Source organism: Oncorhynchus nerka, linkage group LG28, assembly GCF_034236695.1.
Source record: "Oncorhynchus nerka isolate Pitt River linkage group LG28, Oner_Uvic_2.0, whole genome shotgun sequence".
Taxonomy (NCBI): domain Eukaryota; kingdom Metazoa; phylum Chordata; class Actinopteri; order Salmoniformes; family Salmonidae; genus Oncorhynchus; species Oncorhynchus nerka.
This window is the reverse complement of record NC_088423.1, coordinates 80,691,896-80,706,895: the sequence shown is the minus strand read 5'-3', so window position 1 is coordinate 80,706,895 and position 15,000 is coordinate 80,691,896. Positions and strand designations below refer to the sequence as shown.

The 15,000-nt window shown below is 47.6% G+C and overlaps 1 protein-coding gene across 1 annotated transcript in view; it reads left to right on the top strand.

The window, feature by feature from the left end:
- Nucleotides 1–10,307, top strand: part of LOC135565610 (transcription initiation factor TFIID subunit 4-like) — a 32,719-nt gene extending 22,412 nt beyond the window's left edge. Inside the window, exon 2 of the mRNA XM_065013171.1 lies at nucleotides 8,740–10,307. Coding sequence (XP_064869243.1) covers nucleotides 8,740–8,910 — 171 coding nt within the window. The 3' untranslated portion in view covers nucleotides 8,911–10,307. The remainder of the gene's footprint in view (nucleotides 1–8,739) is intronic.
- The last annotated feature ends 4,693 nt before the right edge of the window (nucleotides 10,308–15,000 follow it).

Sequence of the window (15,000 nt, the reverse complement as noted above, 5' to 3'; positions counted from 1 at the left end):
GATAAAGGGCAATCTGTGTACGAGTCTGAACATAAACCTGCAGTATTAGTCCAGTCTTCCTCTGTCCTCTCTCCCATCCTGACCCCCTGATTACCAGCAGACTGAACCAAAGCCTTTTCATCCCCTCCCCTGGTTCTGTTAATCTTGGCTTGCCTTCTCTTCGTGGTTCAAAGAGTGGCTCCGGCATATAATCTGGTGTATGGTACATCTGTGAATTATTATTCTAATTCTTTATACGTTTATTAGAGCTGAATAAACTCCACATCAAATACATCACTTGGGCGATGTCAAAAGGCCCGGGGCAAATCAGCCGACATCTGTTAACTCTTTCAAAATGGCCTCATCCAGCATGTCTGTGGGCGTATAGGGGAGAGAAAGAAAGAAAGATAGAGGGAGATGGGGACAGAGAAAAGAGTGGGTGAGAGAGAGGGAGAAAGAAATGGAGGGAGAGAAAGAGAGAGGGGCTCTGTTGCTGATTAATGGCTGCCGTAGGGAGAGAGAGAGGCTGTGTGGCAGACGGAGACAGAGCGTGGGAGAGAGGGACTGCACTCCCACGGCTGGGCTACACACTATAAACAGAACTGAGGGAGGGAGGGAAGAGTGGAGGAGAGGAGCGTTCCCTGGATGAAATGCAGCGTGGAGGTGAACATGTGGGAAAGCTTTGTGTTCCTGGCACACAGTCAGTCAGTCAGTCGGTACGGTGGTGATGGGAGGGCCTTTCCTAACTTCACAGAGCAGGGCGGCGGGTCGGGCTCTTTGACTAAGAGGGACTAACACCCTCACTCACCCTTTCACCACCGTCTGACCACTGGTCCCCCATTAGATTGACTGTTGATTGACTGTTGTACTGTTAATGTCTGGTTGTGCCTTGTCACATTAACTCCTGGTTTAGCTTGTCAATAAAGAGGTTTCGTTGTAAGTCTGTTTGTAAGTCAGAGATTTTTTTTGTTGCCTTGAGGTTCAGGCTTTATGAACATGTGGAAAGAGATGGTTTAACATGTAAGTTTATAGGTTAATATGTACATACAGCCCACATAGCCAAGCTATTTCTTGACCTTACAGATTTTTTCCCAGAATGTGAAACACACACATTAGATGACTTTCCCATGTTGGAGAAACTGTGCAGACTGCTGTGTGCATATGCACTTTTGTCTGTCTGTGTGTGTACGCGTGTGTCTGTATCCTCCTCTCCTCCCAGACCCCTGTCTGCAGCCTCCTCTCTTCCCAGCCCCATGTCTGCAGCCTCCTCTCCTCCCAGCCCCTGTCTGCAGCCTCCTCTCCTCCCAGCCCCATGTCTGCAGCCTCCTCTCCTCCCAGCCCCATATCTGCAGCCTCCTCTCCTCCCAGCCCCTGTCTGCAGCCTCCTCTCCTCCCAGCCCCATGTCTGCAGCCTCCTCTCCTCCCAGCCCCTGTCTGCAGCCTCCTCTCCTCCCAGCCCCATATCTGCAGCCTCCTCTCCTCCCAGCCCCCTGTCTGCAGCCTCCTCTCCTCCCAGCCCCATTTCTGCAGCCTCCTCTCCTCCCACCCCCTGTCTGCAGCCTCCTCTCCTCCCAGCCCCCTGTCTGCAGCCTCCTCTCCTCCCAGCCCCATGTCTGCAGCCTCCTCTCCTCCCACCCCTGTCTGTAGCCTCCTCTCCTCCCAGCCCCTGTCTGTAGCCTCCCTCCTCCCAGCCCCATGTCTGCAGCCTCCTCTCCTCCCACCCCATGTCTGCAGCCTCCTCTCCTCCCAGCCCCATGTCTGCAGCCTCCTCTCCTCCCAGCCCCTGTCTGCAGCCTCCTCTCCTCCCAGCCCCTGTCTGCAGCCTCCTCTCCTCCCAGCCCCATGTCTGCAGCCTCCTCTCCTCCCAGCCCCCTGTCTGCAGCCTCCTCTCCTCCCAGCCCCTGACTGTAGCCTCCTCTCCTCCCGGCCCCCTGTCTGCAGCCTCCTCTCCTCCCAGCCCCCTACCTGCAGCCTCCTCTCCTCCCAGCCCCCTACCTGTAGCCTCCTCTCCTCCCAGCCCCTGTCTGCAGCCTCCTCTTTTCCCATCCCATGTCTGCAGCCTCCTCTTTTCCCATCCCATGTCTGCAGCCTCCTCTCCTCCCAGCCCCTACCTGTAGCCCTCTCCTCCCAGCCCCCTACCTGTAGCCTCCTCTCCTCCCAGCCCCCTGTCTGCAACCTCCTCTTTTCCCAGCCCCTGTCTGCAGCCTCCTCTTTTCCCATCCCATGTCTGCAGCCTCCTCTTTTCCCAGCCCCTGTCTGCAACCTCCCTTTCCCCATCCCATGTCTGCAGCCTCCTCTCCTCCCAGCCCCCTGTCTGCAACCTCCTCTTTTCCCAGCCCCCTGTCTGCAGCCTCCTCTTTTCCCATCCCATGTCTGCAGCCTCCTCTTTTCCCATCCCCTGTCTGCAACCTCCTCTTTTCCCAGCCCCCTGTCTGCAGCCTCCTCTTTTCCCATCCCATGTCTGCAGCCTCCTCTTTTCCCATCCCATGTCTGCTGCAGCCTCCTCTTTTCCCATCCCATGTCTGCAGCCTCCTATTTTCCCATCCCCTGTCTGCAGCCTCCTCTTTTCCCAGCCCCCTGTCTGCAACCTCCTCTTTTCCCAGCCCCCTGTCTGCAGCCTCCTCTTTTCCCATCCCATGTCTGCAGCCTCCTCTTTTCCCATCCCATGTCTGCTGCAGCCTCCTCTTTTCCCATCCCATGTCTGCAGCCTCCTCTTTTCCCATCCCCTGTCTGCAGCCTCCTCTTTTCCCATCCCCCTGTCTGCAGCCTCTTATTTCCCCATCCCCTGTCTGCAGCCTCCTCTTTTCCCAGCCCCCTGTCTGCAGCCTCCTCTTTTCCCATCCCCTGTCTGCAGCCTCCTCTTTTCCCAGCCCCCTGTCTGCAGCCTCCTATTTTCCCATCCCCCTGTCTGCAGCCTCCTCTTTTCCCATCCCCCTGTCTGCAGCCTCCTCTTTTCCCATCCCCCTGTCTGCAGCCTCCTCTTTTCCCATCCCCTGTCTGCAGCCTCCTCTTTTCCCATCCCCTGTCTGCAGCCTCCTCTTTTCCCAGCCCATGTCTGCAGCCTCCTCTTTTCCCATCCCCTGTCTGCAGCCTCCTCTTTTCCCAGCCCATGTCTGCAGCCTCCTCTTTTCCCATCCCCTGTCTGCAGCCTCCTCTTTTCCCATCCCCTGTCTGCAGCCTCCTCTTTTCCCAGCCCATGTCTGCAGCCTCCTCTTTTCCCATCCCCTGTCTGCAGCCTACTCTTTTCCCAGCCCATGTCTGCAGCCTCCTCTTTCCCATCCCCTGTCTGCAGCCTCCTCTTTTCCCAGCCCCCTGTCTGCAGCCTCCTCTTTTCCCATCCCCCTGTCTGCAGCCTCCTCTTTTCCCATCCCCTGTCTGCAGCCTCCTCTTTTCCCATCCCCCTGTCTGCAGCCTCCTCTTTCCCATCCCCCTGTCTGCAGCCTCCTCTTTTCCCATCCCCTGTCTGCAGCCTCCTCTTTTCCCAGCCCATGTCTGCAGCCTCCTCTTTTCCCATCCCCTGTCTGCAGCCTCCTCCTTTCCCAGCCCCCTGTCTGCAGCCTCCTCTTTTCCCAGCCCCCTGTCTGCAGCCTCCTCTTTTCCCATCCCATGTCTGCAGCCTCCTCTTTTCCCAGCCCCCTGTCTGCAGCCTCCTCTTTTCCCAGCCCCCTGTCTGCAGCCTCCTCTTTTCCCATCCCATGTCTGCAGCCTCCTCTTTTCCCAGCCCCCTGTCTGCAATCTCCTCCTCTTCCCATCCCCTGTCTGCAGCCTCCTCTCCTCTCTACAGAGTGCTGATCCAGCAGTATTGGCTCTGCAGGGCCAACCAACCCTCTATGGGCTGTGTAGAGCTGTGTGTATGCCAGGAAAAGTGGGCCATTAACCCTCAGCCCTAAGGTGTGACCTGAGCCAAATCCAATATTGGCTCCAGCATCAAGGCCCAGTGCCACTCAAGTTCAAAGCTGCTGATCAGCAGAAAGACCCTTAACAATAAAGGACCAAATGCTAATTCCTAAGACACCTAGGAGCTTCAACACCACCAGACAATTAGCCAGGAGAGGAGAGGGGAGGAAGGGGAAGAGAGGAGAGGAGAGGAGAGGAGAGAGAGAGAGAGAGAGAGGAAGGGGAAGAGAGGAGAGGAGAGGAGAGAGAGAGAGAGAACATACATTATTAATCAAGAGTAAATTTAGTAAAGTGGGGACTAATCGTGGCTTTCTCTGCACCCAAGGTTGAACAGTAGATTAGGGAAGATAGAATATATTGAAGGTAGACTGACCTGAGCTCACCATTTCCTTACTGTGGAAGAAAGAAATCCTCCCTTTATGGTATAGATACTATCCTATAGTAATGAGTGAATAACACAGCAGTGTATGGAGGTTAAATATCTAAATGAGGGTAAGCATCCCCTTGCTGTCTTCCTGATCAGTTTGTGTGCTGAAATATGTAGGCGCCATAATGATACTGAGTGAACACTATGCACATCATGTCAGTTGTGTGTTTCTGCATGTACATGCTCACCCAGGCTCCCTGGTCCCTCCCAGCCAGTCTGTCTATCCAATTAGCACACTGTCCTGTTAGAGTGTGGATGTGAGGAGGTAAGGGCTGTAGCCAGTGTTAACGGACTGGGGCCCTTCTCTAGAGTATCCAGTCTCTATAGTCACCTCTCCTCTCAGCCCCCTGTCCTCTCCTCAGGTTCTCCACAGCTCTGTCTGTCTGTGTGTCTCAGGGCACCAAACAACTGGAACGTCTGAAAGGATGTATTGAGGTATCGCTGTGTGTGTTGCAGGATGGATATGTCATGTGACATAATGCCTCGCAGCACCCATCACAGATAAAATGACAGATGCTGCTTTTTGCCTCGTGGATCTTTCTCAGCAGCAAAGACGATTTTGCAAAGACGAACTCTCTCTGTCTGTCTCTCTCTCTCCACGGTGACCTTACGAAGCGTGCCATTCTGCCGTTCATTTAATGTCAGACACCATTACTATATAATTGCTGTTTGACGGGATAAGCGTGGTGTTTTGACTTCTCGCCTCTCCTTATATCTGACACTCAGCCATCTGCTTTGTTTTGTGTTTGTGAGTGTATTTTCCTATTTTCCCCCTTAACATGAGTCAACATGCATTTGAAAGAGGGATTGGTCTCCATAGATACAGACAACAACAGACCGTGTGTTTGGGTTGCTGGCAGGTTGCAGGCTTATTAAGATGAGGGGAGGAGGAAGAGAAGAGGCTGCCTGCGACGCTGCTGCGTTAGCTAAGTGAAATCAGCTTGGCTCGCTGGCAGCAGGCTGACCTTTCTCCCTGTATTTGGATCACTTACCCAGGCTGAGGTGAACTGGGTCCGCACAGGAGCTGAGTGAGGCATTATGGGAGCTCCAGACCACGAGGCCAGGGGGCTTGTAGTGATGTCCAGGGCTACTGCCCATCCCCACCTCACCACTCCACGCCAGCCCCCCCCCACCCGTCTGTCCAGGTGGATGGATGGCTTTGATTGGTGGAGTGTGTTGCTGTGTCGCAGGGCGGTGGGGTGAGTGGCAGTAATTGGCATGGCAGCGGGCAGGCCCATCTTTCACCTGTGGTCAGTCGTGATTGGCCTGATGAGCCAGGCAGGGTGAGGGTAGGGGCACTCCTTCCCAGTGAGGACCCTGGGGGCGGAGGTGACAGACGGAGGCCTGTCCCGTGTGCACCTCCACCCCGACTGGCCCTCCCGACTTGTCAACATCACTGACAGGAACAGATGTGTGGAGGGAGACATGGAAGGGACAAATGGAACTCTATTCCCTATATAGAGCACTACTTTTTTCCAGAGCCATATGAGTACTATAGTGCACTCTATAGGGAATAACTTTTGACCAGAGCTCTATGAGTACTATAGTGCACTCTATAGGGAATAACTTTTGACCAGAGCCCTATGAGTACTGTAGTGCACTCTATAGGGAATAACTTTTGACCAGAGTACTATAGTGCACTCTTTAGGGAATAGCTTTTGACCAGAGTACTATAGTGCACTCAATAGGGAATAACTTTTGACCAGAGTACTATAGTGCACTCTTTAGGGAATAACTTTTGATCAGAGCTCTATGTGTACTATAGTGCACTCTATAGGGAATAACTTTTGACCAGAGTACTATGGTGCACTCTATAGGGAATAACTTTTGACCAAAGTACTATAGTGCACTCTATAGGGAATAACTTTTGACCAAAGTACTATAGTGCACTCTATAGGGAATAACTTTTGACCAAAGTACTATAGTGCACTCTATTGGGAATAACTTTTGACCAGAGCTCTATGTGTACTATAGTGTACTCTATAGGGAATAACTTTTGACCAAAGTACTATAGTGCACTCTATAGGGAATAACTTTTGACCAGAGCTCTGTGTACTATAGTGCACTCTATAGGGAATAACTTTTGACCAGAGCTCTGTGAGTACTATAGTGCACTCTATAGGGAATAACTTTTGACCAGAGCTCTATGTGTACTATAGTGCACTCTATAGGGAATAACTTTTGACCAAAGTACTATAGTGCACTCTATAGGGAATAACTTTTGACCAAAGTACTATGGTGCACTCTTTAGGGAATAACTTTTGATCAGAGCCCTATGAGTACTATAGTGCACTCTATAGGGAATAACTTTTGACCAGAGCTCTATGTGTACTAAAGTGCACTCTTTAGGGAATAACTTTTGACCAGAGCTCTATGTGTACTATAGTGCACTCTATAGGGAATAACTTTTGACCACAGCCCTATGAGTACTATAGTGCACTCTATAGGGAATAACTTTTGACCACAGCCCTATGAGTACTATAGTGCACTCTATAGGGAATAACTTTTGACCACAGCCCTATGAGTACTATAGTGCACTCTATAGGGAATAACTTTTGACCACAGCCCATGAGTCTATAGTGCACTCTATAGGGAATAATTTTGACCACAGCCCTTGAGTACTATAGTGCACTCTATATGGGAATAACTCTTTGACCACAGCCCTATGAGTACTATAGTGCACTCTATAGGGAATAACTTTTGACCACAGCCCTATGAGTACTATAGTGCACTCTATAGGGAATAACTTTTGACCAGAGCTCTATGTGTACTATAGTGCACTCTATAGGGAATAAGGTTCTATTTGGATGTTCCTTTTTTATGTTTTGGGATTTCTGTTTTGGCCTGGTACTCAATCAGAGACAGCTGTTTATCGTTGTCCCTGATTGAGAGCACCTTGAGACTACGGGGAGGCTGTGGCCACCATTACTCTACAGGGGTTTGCAGGGTATTTGAAGCTAGATACTGTCATGGATACAAAGTCTATAGGGTGAGTTTGTACAACTGCACTGTAGTCTTGGGTCCTGTAAATCCATACCTTTCATGTGCTTGGTATTAGGCTCTGTCTATACAACTGTGTGTTTATAGAGTGGTGCAATCAATGTATTTGTGGGAGGGTGTTATGGGGAGTTCCTCACGGAAATGGCTGAGTGGGCATTTAGAGCCTGTAAGTAAGCATTTCACTGTAAGGTCTACACCTGTTCTATTCGGCGCATGTGACAAAAAACATTTGATTTGAATGAAGTGTATGTGCCTAATTGTTGAGAGAGGCTAGCCTATATGCATTACTCAAATATTTCCTGTCTAACAAGGATGTGTTCATTTTTAGACATGGGAAACAGTCAAAGTATATCTTCAACCGGTTGGGTGACTTAGACACAGAGCAGTGCTTGACAACTTGAAATCAAAGAAATCAGCCAAGACCTCAGAAAGGCAATTTCCAAACGCCTGAGGCGTTCACAGTATTGAAAGCCTTGTCATGATTGGATGATATTGATGTTAGAGATATGTTGTCCCTTACTTACTTTACCTTCCCCTCTCTCTGTCTCTTCTCTCTGTCTCTTCTCTCTGGCTCTTCTCTCTTGCTCTTCTCCCTGGCACTTCTCTCTGGCTCTTCTCTCTGTCTCTTCTCTCTGTCCCCTCTGTCTCTTCTCTCTGTCCCCTCTCTCTGTCTCTTCTCTCTGTCCCCTCTTTCTGTCCCCTCTCTCTGTCTCTTCTCTCTTGCTCTTCTCTCTGTCTCTTCTCTCTGTCTCTTCTCCCTGGCTCTTCTCTCTGTATCTTCTCCCTGGCTCTTCTCTCTGTCCCCTCTCTCTTTCCCCTCACTCTGTCCCCTCTCTCTGTCCCCTCTCTCTGTCTCTTCTCTCTTGCTCTTCTCTCTGTCCCCTCTCTCTGTCTCTTCTCTCTTGCTCTTCTCTCTGTCTCTTCTCTCTGTCTCTTCTCTCTTGCTCTTCTCTCTGGCTCTTCTCTCTGTCCCCTCTCTCTGTCTCTTCTCTCTTGCTCTTCTCTCTGTCTCTTCTCTCTGTCCCCTCTCCTGTCTCTTCTCTCTTGCTCTTCTCTCTGTCTCTTCTCTCTGTCTCTTCTCTCTGTCCCCTCTCTCTGTCTCTTCTCTCTTGCTCTTCTCTCTGTCTCTTCTCTCTGTCCCCTCTCTCTGTCTCTTCTCTCTTGCTCTTCTCTCTGTCTCTTATCTCTGTCTCTTCTCTCTTGCTCTTCTCTCTGTCTCTTCTTTCTGTCTCTTCTCTCTGTCCCCTCTCTCTTTCATCTCTTTCTAACATTTTTAACTTTAATTGGTTATTTAATTCTTACCAGCCACCTACAGCCGCTTGCCTTGGAGCAGACCCTCTGCCCCTCTCCTCTCTCTGTCCTCAGGTGTACATGATGTTGAGATGGATCTGTTGTCCCAGGACTCACCCCTGTCCTCTCTCTCTCTCTCTCCCCAGGTATCAGGCAGCTCAGTGGGGTCGCCGGGTGCCGCCTCCTCCCCCTCCACGTCGTCACAGCGGCAACGTCAACGCGTCACCCGCGTCAATCTCAGGGACTTCATCTTCTACATGGAGCAGGAGAGAGAGACAGCCCACTCACTTCTGCTCTACCGGGCTCTGCTCAAGTAGCACCCTCCTCTCTCTCCCAGCACCCTCCTCTCTCTCCCTTACCGTCTCCTTCTACCCCTGCAATGTGCCTTCAATCGGGTCAGATGTTTCAGCTCAGTGTCTGTTGTGATGTTGATAATAACGTAGCTTTTGATTTAAAGGCGAGAGAAAAAACTCACTAAAACATATTGTATGTGTCTTTATCTGTTTTAGCTTCATGATAAATACACTGAGTACCAAACATTAAGAACACCTTCCTAATATTTCACTTTTGCCCCCAGAACAACTCAGTTTGTCCGGGTCTTGACTCTACAAGGTGTCGAAAGTATTCCACAGGGATGCTGGCCCATGTTGACTCCAATGCTTCCCACAGTTGTGTCAAGTTGGCTGGATGTCCTTTTGGTGGTGGACCATTCTTGATACACACGGGAAACTGTTGAGTGTGAAAAACCCGGCAGCGTTGCAGTTCTTGACATAAACCGGTGCGCCTGGGACCTACTACCATACCCTGTTCAAAGGCACTTAAATCTTTTGTTTTGACCATTCACCCTCTGAATGGCACACATACACAATCCATGTCTCAAAAATCCTTCTTTAACCTGTCTCCTCCCCTTCATCTAAACTGATTGAAGTGGATTTAACAAGTGACATCAATAAGGAATCATAGCTTTCACCTGGAGTCACCTGGTCAGTCTATGCCATGGAAAGAGTAGGTGTTCTTAATGTTTTGTACACTCAGTGTATATGTATTTAGTGTTGACTTTAAGGCCATGGTGATGCAAACTCCTTGGGTATTATTGGGACTGGGTTTTTAAGGAGAAATGGGGTTTTGTGTCTAAGGACCTGAGCCAGTACTTTTTCCATGTCAGTTGTAAATTTGATGTCCCAGGCGAAATACTGAATGAACCATCTCAAAGTGATTTTCTTTAAAAAAATCATATTCTGAACTTAATACAGCCTACAATATTCTCTAGAACTTATTTGTTGAACAAAGTTCAGTGAATATGGTCACACAAAACTAACAAGTCATAGAGTGGTCTGATTCTTTATACCAGAAACTTACCAGAGCAGCTCTTTGGAAAGTTTATCTTCAGAAAATGGATTACAGCATAACAGAAATCGAGCTCTTTAAATGTAAATAGTCATTTTGAATACTTTTAAACAGCATGTATGATATTTTTACCACATGTAATGTTAATTACTCAGTACTGAGATATTCTGTAAAATCATGTGCATTGAAATGTGTTATGATGTTATTTTATTTGGATCCCCATTATCTGACGCCATGACGACAGCTAGTCTACCTGGGGTCCGACACAAAACGAAAAAGACATTACAGACAAAAATACTTTGTAATTTACATACAGTACAATTAAAAAACATGAACAAATGGAAAATATCTGCAAGGTAACATTTAACTGTCATTAGGAAAAATTGTATTCTTTTTCACTTTATAAACTTTATTTTAATGCAGATAGTCTTATCCAATCCAACAGGTCAATAATAACAATGGTCAGAGTTACCACAGTCCACCAATATGGTGGATTCTGGCCAGTCACCCTCATTGAGCAATGCACAGTAGTCTCTCTGTACCCAATTTACGGAGAGATAAGTCTTTTTTCTAGATGTCCCTGTAGAATTTAGATGTTGCCCATCTGTCTCATTGTTTGTGCCCATTTCCACAAAACTTTAGGTTGTCTGAAGAACTTATTCTGTGAAGCCAGGCCCATACCCTCAGCAGACGCCCAGAGTGCAGTATGGTCGTTCGACAAGCAGCTCCCATCTTAGGGTTTCCTCTGTTTCACTTCAAGACTATTAACAACACATATCAGACGTGTGAGCAGCTGGACAGTTGTTGAGGTACAGTTTTGAGAATTCTTCCTTTAAGCCTAATATTGACATTGCAATGTTTTTAGAGTTGTATGTTTTTATGTTCTCTCTAGAATGAGAGATGGGAGGTGACTGCCTCTCTGTCAGTAGCTATAGATCCTTGTCATTAGGGTCCAACTCTGCAAGGCCTCAGTGTTGTCACCTGTTTCTGACCATCCTCTTATTAACATGGCCTTTCTCTTATTGGTTGGTTTTGAATAGACTCTATGCAGCCTGTCTTGTGTCGCTTTGTCATTTATTTGTTGAATGGGCAACATTTGAAATGAATGTTCATTGAAGTTCTTTCTAACAGCACTATTATATACAGTTTTTTTATTACTTATACAATGAGAAAAAAACAGAACGCTGTGTTACCAATGTATAGAAATAAATAGTTCCTGTTTCTTAAGCATCAAACAGTATTGTCAGTTGGTGTTGAAAGGGAAACTTATTTTTTAACTATTTATATATTTTTCTTTTGAGTTTTTTTTCATTGGCATTTCATTTGCCACATTTTAGGCAATGCAATTTTATCTCACAAGTACTTATAGTTGAAAAATTTAAATTTAAAAGCACAAAAATACCTATTTGTTCAAAAAATATTTTAATTTATTTGTATGATTTTGATAAATTAACAGGAGAATATTTCTACTACTTCAGCTTTTTAGCCAAAATATAAGGATTACTGATGTACCCAGTTGGAAGATGTTTTAATGTATGGATCATTTGTAAATATTGTTTACAGGACCATGTGTTTATTAGGACTATGTTATTTTTGGTAAACTCTGTACATATGAAAAAATGTTTTCTGAAAAACATACTTCTGTATTTGTACCTATTTTGTAAAGGAATAAATAAACTGTTTACTAAATTAAGCAGACACAGACTTTTGTGATTTGAGTATTTCTTTGAATTTCTTTGAATATCCATAATATCCATAATATCTCATAATATCCAATACCATCAATCTTGATTTGATTTGAATATGTTTAGTAACACTCATATGTCTTTATGTACATATTCTTTATCCCTTTACACTTGTGTCATTACAATTCTGTAGTTTTGCAGAGCAGCTGGATTTGGTAGTACAGCTTTATTAAAGTACTGTACTTAAATTGTGTAGCTGTAGCTTAAGTGTTGTAATGACTGTACTATATAACAGGTTAGTATGTTAGTTATGCATAGTAATCAGTTTATCTTAATTATTTAAGTTTAACCACAAAATCAACAGTAATGTTTTTACAAGACAGTTAGTTGTACCCAAACTGAAATTGACTATTGAAACCAACTTCATATCCATTTACTAGCATTACACATGCCAAGTACAAATTGAGTTAAGTACCAGTGTTAGAGACCAAGAAGAAGTCCCCTCCGGATTCTACTGCTAATTAAGCAGCAGCATTTTGAAAAGACCAAAACGTTTAACGCGGTGCCAAACCCAGGGATTTGGGAGCAGATTCTGGTGTTTGTTGTCCAGATGCAGGGATTTGGGAGCAGATTCTGGTGTTTGTTGTCCAGATGCAGGGATTTGGGAGCAGATTCTGGTGTTTGTTGTCCAGATGCAGGGATTTGGGAGCAGATTCTGGTGGGGTTGGTCCAGATGCAGGGATTTGGGAGCAGATTCTGGTGGGGTTGGTCCAGATGCAGGGATTTGGGAGCAGATTCTGGTGGGGTTGGTCCAGATGCAGGGATTTGGGAGCAGATTCTGGTGGGGTTGGTCCAGATGCAGGGATTTGGGAGCAGATTCTGGTGTTTGTTGTCCAGATGCAGGGATTTGGGAGCAGATTCTGGTGTTTGTTGTCCAGATGCAGGGATTTGGGAGCAGATTCTGGTGTTTGTTGTCCAGATGCAGGGATTTGGGAGCAGATTCTGGTGTTTGTTGTCCAGATGCAGGGATTTGGGAGCAGATTCTGGTGTTTGTTGTCCAGATGCAGGGATTTGGGAGCAGATTCTGGTGTTTGTTGTCCAGATGCAGGGATTTGGGAGCAGATTCTGGTGTTTGTTGTCCAGATGCAGGGATTTGGGAGCAGATTCTGGTGTTTGTTGTCCAGATGCAGGGATTTGGGAGCAGATTCTGTGTTTGTTGTCCAGATGCAGGGATTTGGGAGCAGATTCTGGTGTTTGTTGTCCAGATGCAGGGATTTGGGAGCAGATTCTGGTGTTTGTTGTCCAGATGCAGGGATTTGGGAGCAGATTCTGGTGTTTGTTGTCCAGATGCAGGGATTTGGGAGCAGATTCTGGTGTTTGTTGTCCAGATGCAGGGATTTGGGAGCAGATTCTGGTGTTTGTTGTCCAGATGCAGGGATTTGGGAGCAGATTCTGGTGTTTGTTGTCCAGATGCAGGGATTTGGGAGCAGATTCTGGTGTTTGTTGTCCAGATGCAGGGATTTGGGAGCAGATTCTGGTGTTTGTTGTCCAGATGCAGGGATTTGGGAGCAGATTCTGGTGTTTGTTGTCCAGATGCAGGGATTTGGGAGAAGATTCTGGTGTTTGTTGTCCAGATGCAGGGATTTGGGAGCAGATTCTGGTGTTTGTTGTCCAGATGCAGGGATTTGGGAGCAGATTCTGGTGAGTTTGGTCCAGATGCAGGGATTTGGGAGCAGATTCTGGTGGGTTTGGTCCAGATGCAGGGATTTGGGAGCAGATTCTGGTGTTTGTTGTCCAGATGCAGGGATTTTGGAGCAGATTATGGTGTTTGTTGTCCAGATGCAGGGATTTGAGATCAGATTCTGGTGGGTTTGGTCCAGATGCAGGGATTTGGGAGCAGATTCTGGTGGGTTTGGTCCAGATGCAGGGATTTGGGAGCAGATTCTGGTGTTTGTTGTCCAGATGCAGGGATTTGGGAGCCAATTCTGGTGTTTGTTGTCCAGATGCAGGGATTTGGGAGCAGATTCTGGTGGGTTTGGTCCAGATGCAGGGATTTGGGAGCAGATTCTGGTGGGTTTGGTCCAGATGCAGGGATTTGGGAGCAGATTCTGGTGTTTGTTGTCCAGATGCAGGGATTTGGGAGCAGATTCTGGTGGGGTTGGTCCAGATGCAGGGATTTGGGAGCAGATTCTGGTGGGTTTGGTCCAGATGCAGGGATTTGGGAGCAGATTCTGGTGGGTTTGGTCCAGATGCAGGGATTTGGGAGCAGATTCTGGTGGGTTTGGTCCAGATGCAGGGATTTGGGAGCAGATTCTGGTGTTTGTTGTCCAGATGCAGGGATTTGGGAGCAGATTCTGGTGGGGTTGGTCCAGATGCAGGGATTTGGGAGCAGATTCTGGTGGGTTTGGTCCAGATGCAGGGATTTGGGAGCAGATTCTGGTGTTTGTTGTCCAGATGCAGGGATTTGGGAGCAGATTCTGGTGTTTGTTGTCCAGATGCAGGGATTTGGGAGCAGATTCTGGTGTTTGTTGTCCAGATGCAGGGATTTGGGAGCAGATTCTGGTGTTTGTTGTCCAGATGCAGGGATTTGGGAGCAGATTCTGGTGGGTTTGGTCCAGATGCAGGGATTTGGGAGCAGATTCTGGTGGGTTTGGTCCAGATGCAGGGATTTGGGAGCAGATTCTGGTGGGTTTGGTCCAGATGCAGGGATTTGGGAGCAGATTCTGGTGTTTGTTGTCCAGATGCAGGGATTTGGGAGCAGATTCTGGTGTTTGTTGTCCAGATGCAGGGATTTGGGAGCAGATTCTGGTGGGTTTGGTCCAGATGCAGGGATTTGGGAGCAGATTCTGGTGTTTGTTGTCCAGATGCAGGGATTTGGGAGCAGATTCTGGTGTTTGTTGTCCAGATGCAGGGATTTGGGAGCAGATTCTGGTGTTTGTTGTCCAGATGCAGGGATTTGGGAGCAGATTCTGGTGTTTGTTGTCCAGATGCAGGGATTTGGGAGCAGATTCTGGTGTTTGTTGTCCAGATGCAGGGATTTGGGAGCAGATTCTGGTGTTTGTTGTCCAGATGCAGGGATTTGGGAGCAGATTCTGGTGTTTGTTGTCCAGATGCAGGGATTTGGGAGCAGATTCTGGTGGGTTTGGTCCAGATGCAGGGATTTGGGAGCAGATTCTGGTGGGTTTGGTCCAGATGCAGGGATATGGGAGCAGATTCTGGTGTTTGTTGTCCAGATGCAGGGATTTGGGAGCAGATTCTGGTGGGTTTGGTCCAGATGCAGGGATTTGGGAGCAGACTCTGATGGGTTTGGTCCAGATGCAGCAGCAGAACCATTTGAAAGTCCCTTTGGCCCCTCAGACTGCTGATCTTCATTTA